This window comes from Balearica regulorum, chromosome 2, assembly GCF_011004875.1.
Source record: "Balearica regulorum gibbericeps isolate bBalReg1 chromosome 2, bBalReg1.pri, whole genome shotgun sequence".
NCBI lineage: Eukaryota > Metazoa > Chordata > Aves > Gruiformes > Gruidae > Balearica > Balearica regulorum.
This window is the reverse complement of record NC_046185.1, coordinates 67,537,898-67,557,190: the sequence shown is the minus strand read 5'-3', so window position 1 is coordinate 67,557,190 and position 19,293 is coordinate 67,537,898. Positions and strand designations below refer to the sequence as shown.

General features: G+C 39.0%; 1 protein-coding gene and 1 long non-coding RNA gene across 2 annotated transcripts in view; one reads left to right on the top strand and one right to left on the bottom strand.

Moving 5' to 3' along the window:
- Positions 1 to 19,293, bottom strand: part of LOC104633111 (dynein axonemal heavy chain 5) — a 169,455-nt gene that overhangs the window by 27,234 nt on the left and 122,928 nt on the right. Inside the window, exons 67-72 of the mRNA XM_075744633.1 lie at positions 17,914 to 18,185; positions 15,909 to 16,073; positions 11,094 to 11,361; positions 5,801 to 5,922; positions 4,213 to 4,560; positions 440 to 628 (exon numbers count right to left, since the gene is read on the bottom strand). Of these exons, the coding sequence (XP_075600748.1) occupies positions 440 to 628; positions 4,213 to 4,560; positions 5,801 to 5,922; positions 11,094 to 11,361; positions 15,909 to 16,073; positions 17,914 to 18,185 (1,364 nt within the window). The remainder of the gene's footprint in view (positions 1 to 439; positions 629 to 4,212; positions 4,561 to 5,800; positions 5,923 to 11,093; positions 11,362 to 15,908; positions 16,074 to 17,913; positions 18,186 to 19,293) is intronic.
- The window catches only part of LOC142600420 (uncharacterized), a 51,126-nt gene that overhangs the window by 18,943 nt on the left and 12,890 nt on the right, over positions 1 to 19,293 (top strand). The gene's annotated exons all lie outside the window — the stretch shown is intronic.

The following is a 19,293-nucleotide window of genomic DNA, read 5'->3' as shown; positions in this document are numbered from 1 at the left end:
GCAAGAAAAGATTGGCAAATATATCTCTTATAGCTCAAACTCTGATGAAAAGCTCAGTGATAAAATCCATTATTCATGATGGTGGTATCATAATAAGAGTAGGTAAATTGAAAGCTGGAACCACTATAAAATCACTTATCCTTCAGAAAGAGGCACCAGTGTCCTTCTCTAAGTTACAAAAGAGAACTTCCTGAAGTCTCTAATGGCTATTCTGACTTAAGGTGACTAATTAAGTGGACTATGGCATTTGAAATATATGTTTCTGATGTAGGAAAATTTTAGATAATAAATGGAAACAGACTTATAAAACAGTATGCATAATTTTAACAGCTTTTTAAAACACGTTCCAGTTAAATTTAAGCAGCACAATAAAACTTATAAAACATATACATACATACATGCATACATAAAACATCTGTATTTGTAAAGCAGCATATACCTCATGAGGGTTATAATCTGGAGGTAACTTCTCTAGCATCTCATCAGCAAGACGCTGCACCACTGCTTCTCGGGTTTCCCCTCCTCCAGTGCTTCTGTCTTTGGGCTGGATGCTCACTATTGTACTTAATGTCTCATTAGCCAGGTTAGTCTGGTAAGTTATATCTGCATTAGGGTGAAGTCCAAACACCTTAAAGTAAAAGGGAAACAAACAGAAAAAACTTGCAATTTTCCTTCTAAAAGTATATCAATGAAAGTATCAATGAAAATGGATAAACAAGGAAGAAAATTCTCAGCTCTATAAAATTATACATATGAATAGGTCAGTGAAAGTACACTTATTTAACTGGCCAAGGATCAAGCCTAAATTACACAAAAACATTAACATAGGCTGCATATACAATAACATGTTCATTCATATGAGTGTTGGGGTTTTTTTTTAACTGATCTCCTGATTATCTTCACATAGCAGACTTCGGATGATGTGTGCAGTGCTATCAGGGAGTACAAACTGATTCCTTTCCACTGGATCAGTCTAGACCTTATTGGAAATATGTCATATGTGGACACTGACTCCTCATCACTAGCTCTTTGTCTCTACAGATCTATTGCTGTTGTACCAGCTCAAGTAGATGCCCCTAATAACCAGACCAGTTACCATTTCTAACACATTTTGGTTTAGTCAGTCTCTTAGGCTAATAAGGGATGCAGCACAATGAATAAAGCACTCCTCATATTTGAAGTACCTAAAGATTTTATGACTGGTGATATATTCAGGATATTTTATGGTTTAGCTATTTCTGGTTTAGGTCTCCTAGTCCTTACTTCCCCTTCTTCTGAAATTGAATTACTTTATTTAAGATACAGCTAGCATAGAATTACTGCAAAGCTGCCCTTTGTCTGAATGATAATAGCTTTCTCGGAAACTTCCGCTGAAATATCAGTAAGTCTGTAATTGTCAGGATGACAATTGCAACTCTTCTCCAGGAGGAATTGTACTGTGACTTATTTCACAAGCCTTCATTTAATTATAGCTATTAACTGTCTCTTACAAACTTTGAACCACTGATCCAACAATGAGGAAGGCTTGCCCTCAAACTGAGCACCAAAGCCAAGCAATCTTCCATTTCTCATTTTTCATGTTTTCATATTTTACATTAGAATTGGTATATTACAAGAAACGCATAGTAACCAATATTTACATACTCTGAGGACAGAATAAAAAGGGCCATATGTAATATTGTTATGCTTGCAAATCTAGAAACTCAGAGACAAGGGATATAAGTGGCTGCATCTGTCTCAAAGCCAGCAAAGCTGCAGTGATTTACACCAGTTGTGGATCCAATCCTTACAACAGCACAAAGAACACAGTACAGACCTAATATCGTGTGTGAGAGAAGGTGTGACTATAACAAGCATGGAATTATGTTCCAAGTAGGATTTAACATGTTTTACACACAGCAGTTTACTCAACCTGACTATTTAGAGCTGAAAAAAGTGAAAATATCAATGCATTTTACTTATCATGGAACGAAATACACCTTTGAAGATACACTCTTTTCTGCTTTTGCGCTTGCACAATAAGGGTTGGTCGGTTTGGTTTTGCTCTAGCCATAGGCCAAGTTAGAAGCATGAAAAATATCTGCTATTGTGAATGTAAATTGTAGCGCTAGTCCAAGAGCTAACTTCATAATTGATGTAATATTGCCAAGACAGGGATGTTACATGGGAGACAACTCTGGTCCTGTGTTTTTATGCAAGTGATGTATGAAGGAATAAGAACAAAGAAACCAAAGTAGGAAAGCAATGGGTGGACCAGTGTCCTGGATGTCCTATAAATTAATCTAGCAGCCAAATTTCTCATTCTTTTTGATCCAAAATCTCTGGGAATTTTGATTAAAAAGGGGATGTTGGATTCTGTCTTTCAGGTTTTTTTAGCCTGATAAATCCTCAAAACCAATTGCTAAAGCTCTATACCCTTCTGAAATCAAAGTAATTTTCAAAGGGATTGCCGAGTTCAATAGCCCTCTTCAGAAGTCAGCGTTTATTCTGATCAGTGGTTGAAATTTCATCAAAAGAGCAAGGATACAGCAATCAGACTTATTCAGTCTTTCTTTCTTAACCAAAAATGGAAAGGGGAGGAAACAAAGATACACTGTTTTGACTTGCACAATATCCTTTGTGGAACAAAGAAGACTGGGAGCTTAAAAGGTTAAAGGTTTCCATGAGCAATTTTGACAGATTTTGGAATGACAGAAGAACATCATAGCTTTCTTCCTAACCTGTGAAAATGTGAAAGAGGAAAAGATGTTTGCATTCTTGGACTTGATGCTATTTACATAGAAGTCAAAGGTAAAATTCCCCTACAGCAAACCATACATACAGATTTTTTACAGGCATCAAAATACTTTAAAAATACATTGCAGCATTGTGAGATAGGTTCCCAAGTGCTTAGAAAAGCAGATTCATGAAAGCAGCACCTGAAATCTGATAGAGTCAAGGTTCATACACTGACAGGAACCACTTCATGAGCTGGGCTCAAATGGATCCCACTGGTGCATTATCATGGCTGTATTTACCCTCACTTGGAAAAGGTGCATCGTTGCCAGCACGAATACCTTTGCATTCTGCTTTTACTACCTTCAGAGATTCAAAGCTTCTCAGGTTTATGACCTTGGAATCTTCTTGCCCTCTTAACCAGCACATTATCAGTTACAGAAAACCAGATTTTTTCTGTTCAGCCCTGTATATTTGATTTTGATAGAACTTAACTCCAAAGGCATTTATCAACTTCATAGCAATGAGACAGAAATCCATTCACTTCTGTTTCAATTTTACCTTCATAGAATCATAGAATCACAGAATCATACAATCGTAGAATGGTTTGGGTTGGAAGGAACCATAAAGACCATCTAGTTCCAACCCCCCTGCCATGGGCAGGGACACCCTCCACTAGACCACACTGCCCAAAGCCCCATCCAACCTGGCCTGGAACACTTCCAGGGAAGAGGCATTGTCCTGGTTCTGGCAAGGATAGAGTTAATTTCCCAAGGAGCCAGGACAGGTGAGCCAAGCTGGCCGGGGGCTATTCCATACCATGTGACATCATGCTCACCATAAAAGGGGGCTAGGCGGGCAGGGGCGGGTTCGGCGTGTCGGCGTGGCTCCGGGACGGGTCGAGCGTCCGGTCGGTCGGTCGTCGGATCGGTAAAATCGTTCTCTGTTATCACCCATTGTTACTATCTGTTATCAGCACTGTTGTTGATTGTTTCCCTCTCCCTTGCTGTCCCAGTAAACTGCCCTTATCCCAACCCTCGAGGCTTTGCCCTTGTTTTTCCGTTCTCCTCCCCAGCCTGCCGGGGGAGGGGTGAGCGAGCGGCTGGGGCTAAACCACGTCAGGCATCCACAACTTCTTCGGGCAACCTGTTCCAGTGCCTCACCACCCTCACAGGGAAGAATTTTTTCCTTATATCTAATCTAAACCCACCCTCTTTTAGTTTTAATCCATTACCTCTTGTCATATCACTACAGTCCCTCTCTATCTTTCCTGTAGTCCTCCTTCAGGTACTGGAAAGCCGCGATTAGATCTCCCCAGCGCCTTCTTTTCTCCAGGCTAAGAAGGCCTCATCTACCTCTTCCTAGTCAGCAGATCCACACTAGACACCCACTATAATGGTCTGCTTGCTAATCTTGACCTATACATTCATGGCTGTGGAAAATAGACCTGATTATTTATGTGACAAAAATTCCCTTTAATACTTTGAAATATTTTACCTGAGGTGTATCAATCACTGGCAATTGCTCTATGTACTGGAGATAGTCTTCAACTGTTTTCCCTTTTGGAATAACATAATCTTTGTAGAAACAAAATGTTTCACTAAACATATGCTCTCCAAACCACACTCTTGCATATGTATTCAGCAGTGCTTTGTCAAGGTCATCAGTTACACGGCCACCATACTGTACTTCTCCGAGCATATAGCGAACACAGCTCCAGTTCACTCCACATTTAATATCCATATCATCCAAATGATTCTGAACAAATTGCACACTGGCTGTGAAGTCTGCCTGATTAAATTCATAAGGAATATTCCAACCCAATGGACCAAACTTTCGCCTTTCCTGTAAAATAGATAGAGGTAAAGGTAAAAGGCTGATTGATAGTAATTGTAAAGAAAACATTAAGTGCAGAAGAATACATGAAATAGGCTAAGAACACAGTAGTCCAGCTGGGGGTGTATTTCACCAACTTTAAAAAAAATTATTCTTCTCTTAACACACACACACACACACAAGGTCAAATTGCTTGATTAATCATCTCGTAGTTAAATATTTCTTCATTTATCATCATCAGTAGAGAGATACAAACAAAGAATAGGAATATTAACATTTTCACAAAGAAAAAATCCGCTTTTTTACATGCAGTAAATCTGTGAGTCTAGAACTATAGGGTTTGAATTTCAAAAATGAAGTTACTGTTTTAGGAAAGGATGTCCAAACTAATCAGCCATGATCATTGTCTGTGGTCCTCCTATAGACTATGTATATTCATACCACTGATGTCTCTGCATGGTGCAGATGCAAGTAGCAAAAGCTGCTTCTTACTGAATCATTTACAGATGCAGCTGGCAGTATGTGGTTGTTAGGGCAATATCTGGTATTTAAACATTCTTAATTTTCAAAAAGAAAGAAGCGATGGGACAAAGACAAGCATAGCACAGGCTTCCATTGGACCACAACATATCAGTGCATGGATGCCAAAGAGTTAAATTAACTAGGCACCAAATATAAACTAAGGATACTGCAAGATCTATCAATAGAATGATAAAAACCTGTGGTTAACCCATAAAGCACTTTCTTTAATGGAACTCCTGAAAGACAAGACCCAAAATCATCTTCCACCTTCATTTCCGCCTACAGGTTTCAGTGCAGGAAGGATTTATATTCACCCTCTTACAGCTTCTCATTGTGAAAGCAGCAGTTTTAAGACTATGGTTTTCCAACCCAAGCTGTAAATTTCTTTAATGTGCTTTTATGATTGAAAATATTAGTAAAAAACAGTTAGTTGAAGACAGATCACACAGCCATGCCCAAAGATTTTAATGGAAGAGTACACTAAATGATTATTGGTTGACTGTCCTTTTTTTACTCTGAAATACCATCTCTGTTGGAGGTACAAGATCAACATGAGCAGAGTTCTAAGACAGTTGTAGTAATAGAGGCACGTTGTTTTCTTTCTTATTTTATTTGTATTAATTTACCAACATGGGATTTCCATTTAAACGTTTTTCATCTAATAACACAGTGCATTAAAAAATGAAACATGGCTTTATGACAGAAGAAAAGAAACGTATTTTTAAACCTGAACAGTTGTGTGAAGAAATGCTACAGCATATAGCAATGGTTTCCACTGTGGCATGTTGCTCACTTCTAGGTGATCCTGAGTAACAGCCGAGTATGTTCGTTTTAAACCAGCTTTCACACCTAGAAAATAAGCATAAAAATATAATATATGAGCAAAAAGATGTATGGAACCCATAACTACAACTTCCGTTAAGCAGAATTTTCTATTCCAATTTACAATATCATCTTATTTATAGCTTCACATAATCTCTTTGAGTCAATTATCTATTCATCTGGTCAAGGCAGACAAACTTAAATTACATTTTGTTTCAGGTAGATGACACACTAAATTAAGTTCAGGAGTCTGGAAGGAATTACACTTAAGTAATCATATTCTAAATGTTACAATAACAACTGAAATATAAACATAACTATTCAGCAACTATATGGCAATGAAAAAGACACCTAATGTCATATGAAATATAGCACTGAATATTCAAGAGTTTGTGTTTCAATATTTACATATAAAGTGAGATTTTAGTTCTACCAAAGACAATTTTATTTAGAATTCATTCCTATAACAAGCTCAAAATTCTGTATGTGCCTTCTCAAACTAACATACATGTACCAAGCTGATGAGATGAGAACCCGAATTTGTAGTGGAAATACTAATACTTGGGGAGGTTTGTTTGAGCACTGACATTTCAAATCCCAGGAACAGCTTTAGGCAGATGATACTGATACAATCTCAGCTTCCATAGAACACACAAGCTCCACTACTCCCAGATGCTTTCAGGCAGGGTTATTGAAGCATCGTCTGCCTTTGGCAGACAAGACTGAGCATGAGTTACTGACACCGAGTCCCTCTTATGATATCTTCCACCTAATCAGCTTAACACAAGTCTAAAAAAGACAGATTTCAAGTGCAGTGAATAGATTGCCGAAGTCGTCATACTTCCTGTGACACAATAAAAGCCCTTTTCCTTTTTTCCTACTTCACAAAGATCCTGTAGAACAATATTCAAACAAATAGTTTTTCAAAATATTATAAGGGTATCATAAGAGAGTTCCAAAATCAAGACAAAGTAATCAAACAAAAGTGCCTTATCACATTATGCTACCAATGTGGCAGGACAGTATCAGAAAACTAAAACTGTTTATATTTCATCCTGACTTATATTGTTACACTGGGCATATTTCCATTACTGAATGCAAGTCGTAAATTGGTTGTAACCTGACTTATAAAATAGCCTCTTGGAGCTATAGGGTGTGTATCATTTGAATGATAAGGAGGGGTCACAGTACAATAAAAAGATGCTGAGCACTGAATTAAAAAGGGGGGAGGAGAAGAGAAAGAAGTAAGAAATTTTTAACAGCAGACTGACTAACTGCTCTTGAGAGTGGAGTATATACACTGAAACAGGATGTCTTTCACAAGATTAGACATTTTGTAGACATCTTAGTAATGTTCAAAGGAAGATGAATACTGAAATAAGAGGTTTAAATGATTGAGGCATTAAATATGACCTTGGATAAAAATTCTCAGCTCCTACTGACTTCATTAACTGAAATCAGTGGCAACACATATATATGTAAGTGAAGGGCAAGTTAATGCATTACACAGTTAGTTTAAAGACGAGGGAGTTAAAAGACAAAAAAAGTGTCAAGCTTGGGATTTCTTTCTGCCAGAGTCCAAAATACAAAGTAACCTTCCCTCATTGTGCATAATGAGTAGATATAAGGCAGGCTAGTAAGCTGTTTCTGTAAGTATATAAAGGACATCTGCAGGTAGCAGCATAATTCTGGTAAGAGAGAGACATTCAACAGCAGGAGAGCAACAGGTTAGAGACTACTTAGAAAAGCTGGATGTTTTCATATCACACAATAAAACCAAATAGTTGAGGATGGAAGGGACCTCTGGAGGTCACCTTGCGCAAAACCCCTTCTCAAAGCAGGGTCAGCTAGAGCTGGTTCCTCAGTGTCTTGTCCATGTGGGTTTTGAGGATGGAGTCTGCAAACTCACTGAACAAGCTGTTCAAGTCTTTGACCACCCTCACAGTGGGTTAAGTTTTTTCTGATGCTGAAGTGGAATTCCATGGATTTTAATTTGTGCCCATCACCTCTCTTTCTCTCACTAGGCACCACTGAGAAAAGTCTTGCTCTTTTCTTTACTCACTCCCATCACATATTTATATGCATTGATAAGATATCCCTTATCTCCTCAAGGTTAAATAATCATAGTGCTCTCGGCTTCTCCTTGTATGTCATGTTCTCCAATCCCTTCAACATATTTGTGGTCTCTCACTGGACTCATTCTGTCCATGTCTTTCTTGCACTGGGGAGGTCAGACCTGGACACACCACTCCAAATGTGCTCTTATGGCTGACTAGAGAAGAATCACCTTCCTCAACCTGCTGGAAATGATCTTCCTAATGCAGCTGAGGGTGTTGCAGGCCATCTTTGCTCCAAGGGTGTATTGCTGGCTCATGTTCCACTTGATTTCAATCAGGAACCCCAGGTCCTTTTCTGCAAACCTGCTTTACTGCTGGTAAGCCCCATCGTGTATGGGTGCATGAGGTTTTCTCCCCAGGGGAAGTACTTGGCATGTCCCTGTGTTGAAGTTCAGCAGATTCCTGTCAGACCATTTCTCCAGCCTGTGAAACTCCCACTGAACAACAACATGACCTTCTGGTGTATCAGCCCCTTCTTCCACCTTTGTATCAAGTATAAACTTGCTGAGGGTGTCCCATCATCCAGGTCATTAGTGAAAATTTTAACCACTGCTGCCCCCATTATTGTCCCCTGGGGTACATCACTGGTGACTGCTCTCCAGATGGATTTGTCCAGCTGACCACAACCCTCTGAGCCTGTGAGTTCACACAATTTTCAATCCACTTCACTGTCCACTTCTGTAATGCCTACTTCATCAGTATGTCTATAAGGATGTACTGGGCGGGCTGTGTCAAAAGCCTTCTTCAAGTTAAAATATGCAACACTCTATGCTCTCCCCTCATCCACTAAACCCATCACCTTATTGTAGAAGGCTAGCAGGTTGGGTACTAGGCTCAGAGAATCATAAGTAATCAATGGCTTAAGATATCCTTGCAGCCAGAAAAAAAGCAAAGTACACCAGAGACAGATATTCTTCAATATCTTCATCAGTGATTTGGGTAAGGAGACAAAAGGCAACCCCAACAATTTTGCAGACAATACTAAATTAGAGAGTGAGGCTCACATACTAAATGGCAGAGCATCAGTGTAGAGGGATCTAGACAGAGATGAAGACTTGGCCAACAAAACCTACATGAAGTTCAACAAGGAGAAGTGTAAAGTTCTGCACCTGCAGCACAATAACCCCATGCATTTGTACAAGCTGAGATCTGCTAGCTGAGATCTACTGGTAAGAACTTCAGGATTATTACAGACGCTAGGTTGACTATAAACCAAACTTGCACTCTTCTTGCAAATAAGGTAATCCACATAGTGGGCTACCTTAGAAGAAGCACAGCCAGTAGACTAAAGGAAGTTCTTATCACTGTCCACTTAGCACTGATCAGGCTTCCCCTCAGATATATTGTCCGCATTTGGCACACAAGGGAGGTGTGGAGAAACTGGATGGGGCAATAAAGGTGGTCAGATACTGAGAGTGCATGACTGTCCTGGTTCTGGCAAGGATAGAGTTAATTTCCCAAGGAGCCAGGACAGATGAGCCAAGCTGGCCGGGGGCTATTCCATACCATGTGACATCATGCTCCCCATAAAAGGGGGCTAGTCGGGCAAGGGAGGGGCGGCGCAGTTTCGGCACGGTTCTGGGACGGGCTGAGTGTCTGGTCGGTCATTGGTTCGGTAAATTGTTCTCTGTTATCACCCATTGTTAATATTTGTTATCAGCACTGTTGTTGATTGTTTTTCCCTCTCCCTTGCTGTCCCAGTAAACTGCCCTTATCCCAACCCTCGAGGCTTTGCTGTTGTTTTTTCCCGCTCTCCTCCCCGTCCCGCTGGGGAAGGAGTGAGTGAGTGGCCGCGTGGCACTTAGCTACCGGCTGGGCCTAAACCACGTCAATGACCTACAAAAACAGGAGAAGAAGGCTGAGTTTGTTTAGTCTGTTGAAGAGAAGTCGGTAGAATGCAAAAACCAGTTTAAACTGTGAATAGTGAAAGGCAGCAGATAATTGTGTGCATGTATGAGGGATGGTGGCTGTCCAAAACTGGAATTTTGAACCCTCAAGGACAAATCTGCTACGTGCTAGCTGTGAATGGTACAGGCTGCAAAAAGTGAAACATCCTGAATCCTCCAATTAATACAGAAACATGAGTCAGAACTTCCAATTAGGACACTGATCACAGATTGTGCTTCTGCACATAGACTGCTTAGGTTAGGAAAACTGAGGGCTTAGAGGCCCAGAAAGCATGAAATGAACATCCTAGCTTGAGGAAACATCCTGGAAGTGGGGAAAGATCGTGGAGGCAGGAGAGATGCACAGAGGCAAATGCCAAAGGATGCCCAGGGACCTAGGCCAGTAATGTCCAAGACTGGTAGCTGCAAGTAGCTGCACAGCATGAAACCGGCATGACTTTCTGCCCGACCTTCCCGGACCAGCAGCAATCTCTCTGATGGGAAGGGAAGTCAAGACATAATGAATGCAATACAGGAGGCTGGGAGCATGAGCGAGTGAGTGTGTAAAATAAGCAAGTAGCATAAAAGCCCTAATCTCATAGTTCTTAAGTAAACCCCAGTATTCAGATCCACTAAGGGTTGTTATTAACTGTCTTGCCTGTGACAGAGGCTGAGGTGATTCAGCAGCAGCTTACAAATACTTGAAGGACAATTACAAAGAAGCTGGGGTCAGTCTCCTGTCAGCAGTGCCAGATGACATAACAAGAAGCAACAACCACAGCTACATACTGCACCGCTTGGGCGGTTGAGCGTTCAGAAGAGTCCTTCCTTTTTTCTTACCCAGTAGAGCACAGGATCACTCCCCCTCTGCATCCTTGGATGGGGTCAACAGGACAGAAGGAAAAGAGTGATGAAGTGTACTAAACTTAAGAAAGGTCCACTGATCTGGCATTCTCCACATATTCTACACAAACAACAAAATCACCATCAATCTCTGTTGCAAAACCAAACAATACCTATTTTGTTCCCAAAAGAGTCATGCTTTACACATCGCAAGACTGACTCACACAGTGCTGTATTTAACTAACGTAACAACAGAGAATAAAAACCAAAACACTGCACAGAGTATAGTGATACAGAGAGGAGGAAGAGATGAAAGCAAGCCCCAAAATTCAAAAAAAGCATGGTTTCCTACCTTGAGGGGGTTCATTAGTAAATTTGATAGAGGACTGTAAAAGATTAATAGGAAACTCTGGGTGAGCCTCTGTAGTGATCCAGGTCCTGAAACCTTCACTCATAGATTCTGTTGTTGCAATGGTGTCCATTAATTCACTAAGAAACTCCAAGCCAAGGTGGCAGTTCTGTAGAAGGAGCCATCCTCCATCTTGCATGCATTGATTTAACAGGCGCCTTGCATGGACTTCCTGGCCCTGACCCATTGAAATGGCACGACAGGGAATGTTCTGGAAGGAAAAAAAGAAAGTTTCTTTTATATAGAGTTCTTTAAAATGATTATACACATGATGTATTGCTTCTGTAGGTCCATATGTAGTGACATTGTGCCACAAAGAAAACTGCTTATATCAATGGAGAATGATTATATTAAAATGTAGTAAACAAAAAAGCAAAACCCTCCAAGTTTCTCTTATCTTCCGCCTGCTGAAAGAAAACTACACCTCTTGGACATAATTTTTTTTTGCAGGTCTGACAAAGTCAATGGGATAAGACAACTGGAACATTTTCCCTTCCTTTTCCCCATTTTCCTAAATAAAGCAGGACGTACACACAGAAACATAGCTATCTGACTATTCTTCTTCCTATGATGTGGACTATGTTGCGATGGACAGATATTAAGGCTCCACGTAATAATTAATGCACAGAGTAAAGCCAACAATTTTGGTGTCTTTTAGTGTCTGAATATATTTATTTCATTTAACAGAGAACTGTCAAGGAAGCAGGAAGGACAGGAAAGATTGGTTCACATTAAGTCATTCCTTAGCAAACATCCTGTATCGTTATTTGGCAGCTATGGAGCCACTGATTCAGAGGATTCTAGTTTGGTGATCTGCTAACTCTAGCTAGTTTTCTAGCTGTTAGTTTTCTGGATTCAGAAGAGACAAAGCTCAGAAATGCAAACACAAGAATTCTGGAAATTTATGGAGTCTTTCCTCCAGAGGCCATGGGAGAAGAAAGCCAGTAGTTCAGAAAAACAGATGATGATACAAGCTCTCACAAGGGGATCTGAAAAAGACAGGCTGAGTAGGTTGTAAGCAGGACCATACAAGACTCTTAAGTAATGTGCAGGCAGACCCCCTCTTGCTGATTGTTCTTACTGCCCTTGTACTTGTTACATAAGTAGTCTCCTGGCTTAGGTTAGCTGCCTGACTCCCACCAGGGAAAACCAGAATTATCAAACCCAGTTGAGAATATTATTCTATATACATGTTGAGGGCAAAGGGAATTGATGAAAAAACATTGTTTCATGGAGAGCTTCATGTTCAAGACCTACAGCTGAGTATCCCCCATGCTGTGGGCAATAAGCTGCATAAAGACTTATCAGTCTGGGCCTATCTTCAACTGGCTGACAGCTACAAAGGTAAATCTTAAGTTTTCCTGCTTCTGGGACTCTCTCACTGTGAAATAAAAAAGAAAGAAGCCACCCAGTTCTAAACAGCCTGCCCTACTTTTGCAGGAGAAAAGGGTTAAGTGTATGGACACAAGCTGTGATGGGTCATTTGGCCTCAGGGTCAGAGAACAGGCCCTGACCTGATTTTACTGAACAGTATAAATACAGGTGCTATATATGATCCTCCACATCGTGGCAAAAGATTTAAGGAGAAGAGAATGCCAAAGATAAGAAAGCAGTTAAATCCTGCTCTCAGGTCAGTAAAACCTGAAATTGCAGCTAAAAGAAGCAAGGCTAAATAGCCTGTGAGCTGGCTATGTGCTGGAGGAGCAAAAACTTTACCTTTTCTAAGATGTATCTGAGTACAGGTAGCACTCCCATAAGTCAAAGACTATGACTAACCCTGCAGAGTGCATAAATATTCAGCTGGTACATTATTCCCTAACAAAGGGAATAATTTGCTCTTCTCAGCAATGTTACCTCTCAAACGTACAATCATTAAAGGTTATAGGAACATCAAGACAAGGAAAGAATATTTTTCATTATGGATTGTCCTCATTTTACTCCTTCTGAAAGAACTCTGTCAAAATGTCTGTGTACAGAATGTTTCTCCCAATAGTGAGTCATACCAATCTATCTGTGTCATCCTAATACATCTCTATCCAGGTGAAAATACTATCATTTTAGTCACTACAGTGGCCCTGACAGTTCTGTTCAAGGTCCTGTGCATCATTCCCTGAAAGAAGAAACTATCTCTACAATAATAAAAATATCTGGCTTTAATGAAGTCAAAGTGCTAGGCATAATGAACTTCATTTTAATTCAGAAAGTTAAATTTTCACTCTATCTTCGAATGAAGGTAAAGGGGGCAGAAATCCAACTAGTTTTAAGATAGAGCTTGCTTGGTTTATAAACAAGGTTGTATAGCTCAGTAGTCACAGATACTACTTCCATTTCTTTGGGAGAAGACCATCTGAACAACTATATTTTAGAATGAAAAATAAATTCTGGTCACAAATTTGAACATTTCCAACTGCAGATCATTGATTTATATTGTTAATATACTTAGAGGTACCATCAGTACTGACAATCCATTTTAAGACTACAAATTATGCCTGTAACAGGGAAATCACTGAAAAATAGGCCCAGCATATCTTTTGGAAGTTTTCCATCATTAAGAAGGCAAAAAAAAAAAAAAAAAAAGGATACTTTAGAGGTATTGAATCACATATATACCAAGATCAGATCCTTGGTGCAGCTAACCTATGCTAAGTCAAAGGTTTATTCCAGAAAAAAGCAGAGAAAGCCCAAAGACAGGAACTAAGTACAATGTATTGACAAACTAGCAAAATGAACACAAAGCCTTCTTGCAAATGTTTCTGAAAACTGTAAATGATTTCTAGATACATTTTTCAAAAGCTAGAGAACTACTGAAGTGCTATTCCAGTCCCACAATGTTAATATATATTTTGACTTTAAAAAAATCTGTGTTTGTAGTTTGATTTGCAGAATCTTGATGGCTTTTGTAAATTTGAAAGGTTTCTATGTGCTGTGTGTTAAGATTTTTACTTCAAGAGATCAGACAAGAACTTTACAGTTAAACATTACAGTTAACTTTACATTTACCGTAGACATTACAGTTGAACTTCAGGTTATGACAGCCTAGCTGATGTTGCCTTGTTCATAAACCATGTGTGAATAAACAAGGCAATCGCTTTAGTTCTTTTGCAACCTCACTTTCTGTTATTCTGTATGTTTTTCCTTAAAGCATGAAAACATATTAAAACTGCCCACTGCAATATACTTTCAGAATGACAGCAAAAATTTCTGTCTTGTAACAGTCACAATTACAGAGCACCTTCTACCTACCAGCACTTCCCCAGAAAGGCTAATGCCTTGCTTAAGACTTGACCTAATGGGAGAGCATTTTGTAGCACTCCTTGCAAGAGTGACTCTAAGTGACCTGCTAAGTACAAGTGACTCTATTAGGAGGTTAGTGTTCCTCGCCCCCTTACATGGCCACTGGCATAGAAATACTCAACTCCTTGATGCAAGTCAGAGTTAAGTTTCAATTGTGTGCTCTGCATTGCTTTCAAAGGAGCCACTCTTTATTGATTACAGAAACTAACTCCTACTGGAGACAGGGTAAATACCTATCTAGGAGTCCATTTCACAGGATACATGTGTTGAAGAGCCAAATAGGTGAATGAAAACATCACCACAAAGCTGACACTCCACTTGTATTAATACCATAGACCATGAAAACAGAAATCCAATCACAACCATTTAATGTCTTTACTTGGACTTGAAGAGGGATTTTAAAAAATGCCCATTTCTAGTCTATAAATATTCTTGCAGTTAATTTCAAATCTTCTACAAAGGCAAAATGTCTCTCATATCTTAGAAAAAGGCAACAGAATATTTTGCAAATAGGAATAAAATTGTTCTTCCAATGCATTGCTTCCAATAAACCTAAAAATCCTGCTCACGCAACAGCCATCCTTCTCCCTCCCTATGTCTGTATATTGACTGGCTATCCAGCTGCACATTTTTTGGGGACAAGAGTCACATCAACACCTTCAGACTTAAGATTCTGACGTTTAAACACTCAAGTGAGTTAGATCATGATTTAAGCACTCTTTATCACAGTCAGACAAATAAAATAAGAGAGTCCTGATTTACAAAGAGAACAAGCATCACAACTTTCTAATTAATAAGCTAAAGAGATTTGTGGGTGCTCTCCACTTTTGCAAGTAAGTCTCACTTATTGCATACCAAAATCCTGCATGTCTAAATGAAGACACATTCTAACAGGGAGAAAAATTTATGGAGATCTCCTGTGAATAACTTCTTGGGAAAATTATACTTGCATCTACACTGTGAACAACAAAACATAAAGCACAGAGTGCCTTAAAGTGATGCTGCGCTGTACGAAATGTTGAATGTCTCCATCAAGTGAGCTGATTGAATGGCAGGGTTTCCAAATTAATGTCTCTTGTCACCATATTTATGACTTTTTTCTGTATCTTCCTATAATCATCATTACTGTCAGCTCCTATGGTGAATGTGATACAGTGTAAACCACAAATATTGCTTTGTTCTTAGAGTTAAGTACTTTCACTAAGTAATGAACTATCATAGTCTGCTGGATAAAGACAGAGGGCTCATTGAAATCAAATAACTGGAAAAAGCAGGAATGTAACATTTCCATTTCCTCAGTAAATGCATTTTGGCTACTAGTCCAAAATTAACTTCCAGAGAACACTGGTATGAATATAAATATCATCATCTGAACTTCTATAAAATGTGGAAATGCCATTTCTAGTTTAAAGGATATCATTAAATGTCTTTATCAGCTCTAGCAAACTCAGTTTATGAAGATACCTTTGATTTTGCAAGACGTTCTATATTTTCAGTGGGGTCAGACCCCATTGATAAAAAGCATGTCAAAGGTGTTCGACAGTCACTTTCTGTCCACATTGCTTCCATTTCAAGAACAAATCCTTCTGCATATTTCCCTCCAAGAGATTCTGCAATGTAGTGTCGAGCCTGAAAAACAACAAGTTCCCAGAAATACATACCTTTCATTTATTTTTTATTTAGCATTAATCACTGATGTGGAATTTACCAATACCTACATTGGAAGGCAACAACTTTCTAAACTTTCAACTTTGGTGTAACAAAAGTTACAGTCCACAGGGGGCAACCATTGAAATTCTCAGCAAACTTCAAACAAAGAAAGGAAAGAATTTTGCTCGCACAGCAGCCATCTTGTGAACCTTGTTGCTAGAGGATGCTAAATGGTTTTTTAAAAAGAACTAAAGAAATCCACACACAATAGATCCACTGTCGTCTCTGAGGACAGCCCAGATATTGCCCCTAAATTACTGACTGCTAAAGCTTGGTGGATAGCCAAACAAAAGAGTTTCTCTGTATCAGCCCCATTCTTAGCTCCTCTAAGCATGTATTGTTGACGCTGTCTCTACAGCACAGCAGATTAGACTGATCTTTCATCTGACCCAGTTACAATCTTCCATATATTTGTGGAAACTTCAAACAAACTCTCCTGTCCAGTGGTTATCCAATTCAAGTCTCTTACGCTGACTAACTCTTTCTACAAAACGTAAACACAGCTCAGACTTTATCCTTAAAAGGTCAAACCTTCCCTATTGTCCTCTTTTCACATACATTTTCTAAAAGGACTTCTGAAGCTATCCTGGTGTATGAAACGCTTTTTTGACTGATATGATTTTCCAACTGTGTAAACTACTAGCACAGATTCTGAGGCCTGTATTGTGGGGAGAAACACCCAGGAACAAAGCGGACTGAAGAAGGCACAAATTCTAGAAAAAATAACACAATCATGCACTATTAAGTGTAACTTCTGCCTTAGCAAAGAGAGGTAAAATTTTGTAACACCTGGGGAAACACAGTAGATAAATAAATGATAAAGAAGATAATCACAAAAAGGATCCCCTCTTTCCTCAAAAATTAAAATAATTACAGATTTTGAAATCACAGTTCAGAGACAGTCTTTCTCAAAGATGATTATGTAAGACAATAAGAGTGTTGATAAATAAACAGTAGGAACTTTATTATTTTGGTCTGTTCAAATTGTGGCAGATGGACCTCCCATACTCCTATTTCCCAGCTGAACAGAAGGAAAAAGGATGGAGGAGGTCTTGTTGAAAAAGACGTCCATGAAAAAATGGTGTCCCCTAAATACAACACAGATGCTATCACAACATGTAACATGTAAAGTTGAGATATGCAGGAAATCAGAAGTACTACTTTCCAGTGTAGCTAAAGACAAAAAAAAGTGAAAAGAGGATACTCATAAGCTCATACATGTCTTTTAGATCTACATAGAGAAGAAAAATCCAGATATCACAGACTGTGGAGAAACTGCTAGTCTATCACAGTTTCTTTTATATCTGCCATGAGGCAGTCTGAATGATTACTTCCACAGCATGGAGAGCAAGTAAACAATTCATCTGCTATTTTAGTGCACCTGTCATCAAAGTAAACAGTTCTCTTTCCACTTCTTCTGTGAAAAAAATAGAGATGTATCTTCTGATTCACCAGAAGAATGCAACTCCTTTACAAATTTCTTTACTCCACTTTAGAAGTGCCACACAAAAAGAATGGTATTCTTATAGTTCCAACACAATTTATTTCATGTTTTGCAATGTCCTTTCTAATTCACTACAGTTAAATAAGTATTTCTTTCACATCCATTAATTATAAGGACTTCAATATCTGATTTTAAATATAGCTCACTCTGCAACACATATGACGATAAAAACAAATTCAGAGAACCTAAGTTTGGAACTAGTAGTTCTACAGGAGATGCCACATGGCATAACCATTGTACGAAAGCATATCTTACTTGGGCAACAGTATGATCAGGGCACCAGCTGCGGACAAGGAGCAGTTTACGGAATTGATCCAGTAAGCTGTCATACCCATCAGGAATAACAGCTTTTTCAGGTGCTTCTTCATCAAACCAAGCTTTCCAAGACTTCTCATTCCTAACAACTTGCACCAGAAGTTGATTAAAAGGGTACAAGCTAGATAACTGCACCAGATTGAGCCATGTCACGTCAAGAATCCACTTTTTTGGTTTTGGTTCCACGGAATTCAGATCCAAACTGGCACCTCCTGCAAAGTGAAAAACATAATAGAGGAGAACAACCATTGTTAAGCATAAAAATGACAAGTAATAATAAAAAAAAATATTTCTATAACCTAAGGAGAAAAAATCTTTGTAAACCAGGACACAGAGACCTAGACTTTGCATGGAAGAGTCCTTTAACAAAGACCTACTGGGGAAGTAGTCTCAATGCCTCCCAAAGCTGATATCCCAGTAATTTTTGTGCTGCTTTTTCCCCATCTGTAGAGCTGGAATAAAACTTGCCTACCTAAAAGGATACTCAAACCCAAGTCTTCAGACCAGATCTAGAAAGGACCTATGGTTAGTCCAATCTCCCTTTGCCTAGACTACAGAATAAGAAAGCCTATGATGCATTAATTTCCAGGACTGTGCAACTTCAATAGCCGCTTAACCACCACTCCAGCATCATGCCCATTTGCACCTCCAACACAGCTGAGTCACAGCTGAACATTAAATCGGTGTTTGCAAAGCAAACTCAGATATTTGGATGGCAAGTATCTGACTGTACTCATCTCAGTACCTGATTGTACTTATCATATCTTGGAGACAGTGGGGTCCACCACCATCAAATTTTATAAACTTTACTAAATTTTTTCTTTGTCATTGTGTCTGAGTGGCATAATGTAATACAATATAAAAATGTTTTACAACATGTAACAGAGTTCCACTTTTTTTATACTGACACTTGAATGTGGTACAGAGTACTCTTGCATTCACATGCCTCATTCACATGCTCACCAGCCATCAAAAGAGATTTTGCTGACTGTCTCCAAGCTCGCAGATGTAGGTATGTGGCAACTCAAAAAAAGAGGCACACAGGAGAAATCTAGAGGGTCTCTTACAAAGTAATGGACTTTTTTTTTCTGTTTTGCAATATAAAACTGTTAAATATTCTCATCTAAGTATTATTTTGATAATAAATAATCTATATTGCTCTTGTTTTGGAAATTTGTCTCTTTATTCCTTCTTAGGCTATATATGCTTTCATTCACCAGTTAAAAAACATTATATCCACTAGATACAACATATTGTTAGTGCAAACACTGCAAAATCTGAATTTGGCAGTTCACAGACATACATAAACAGGAACATTTT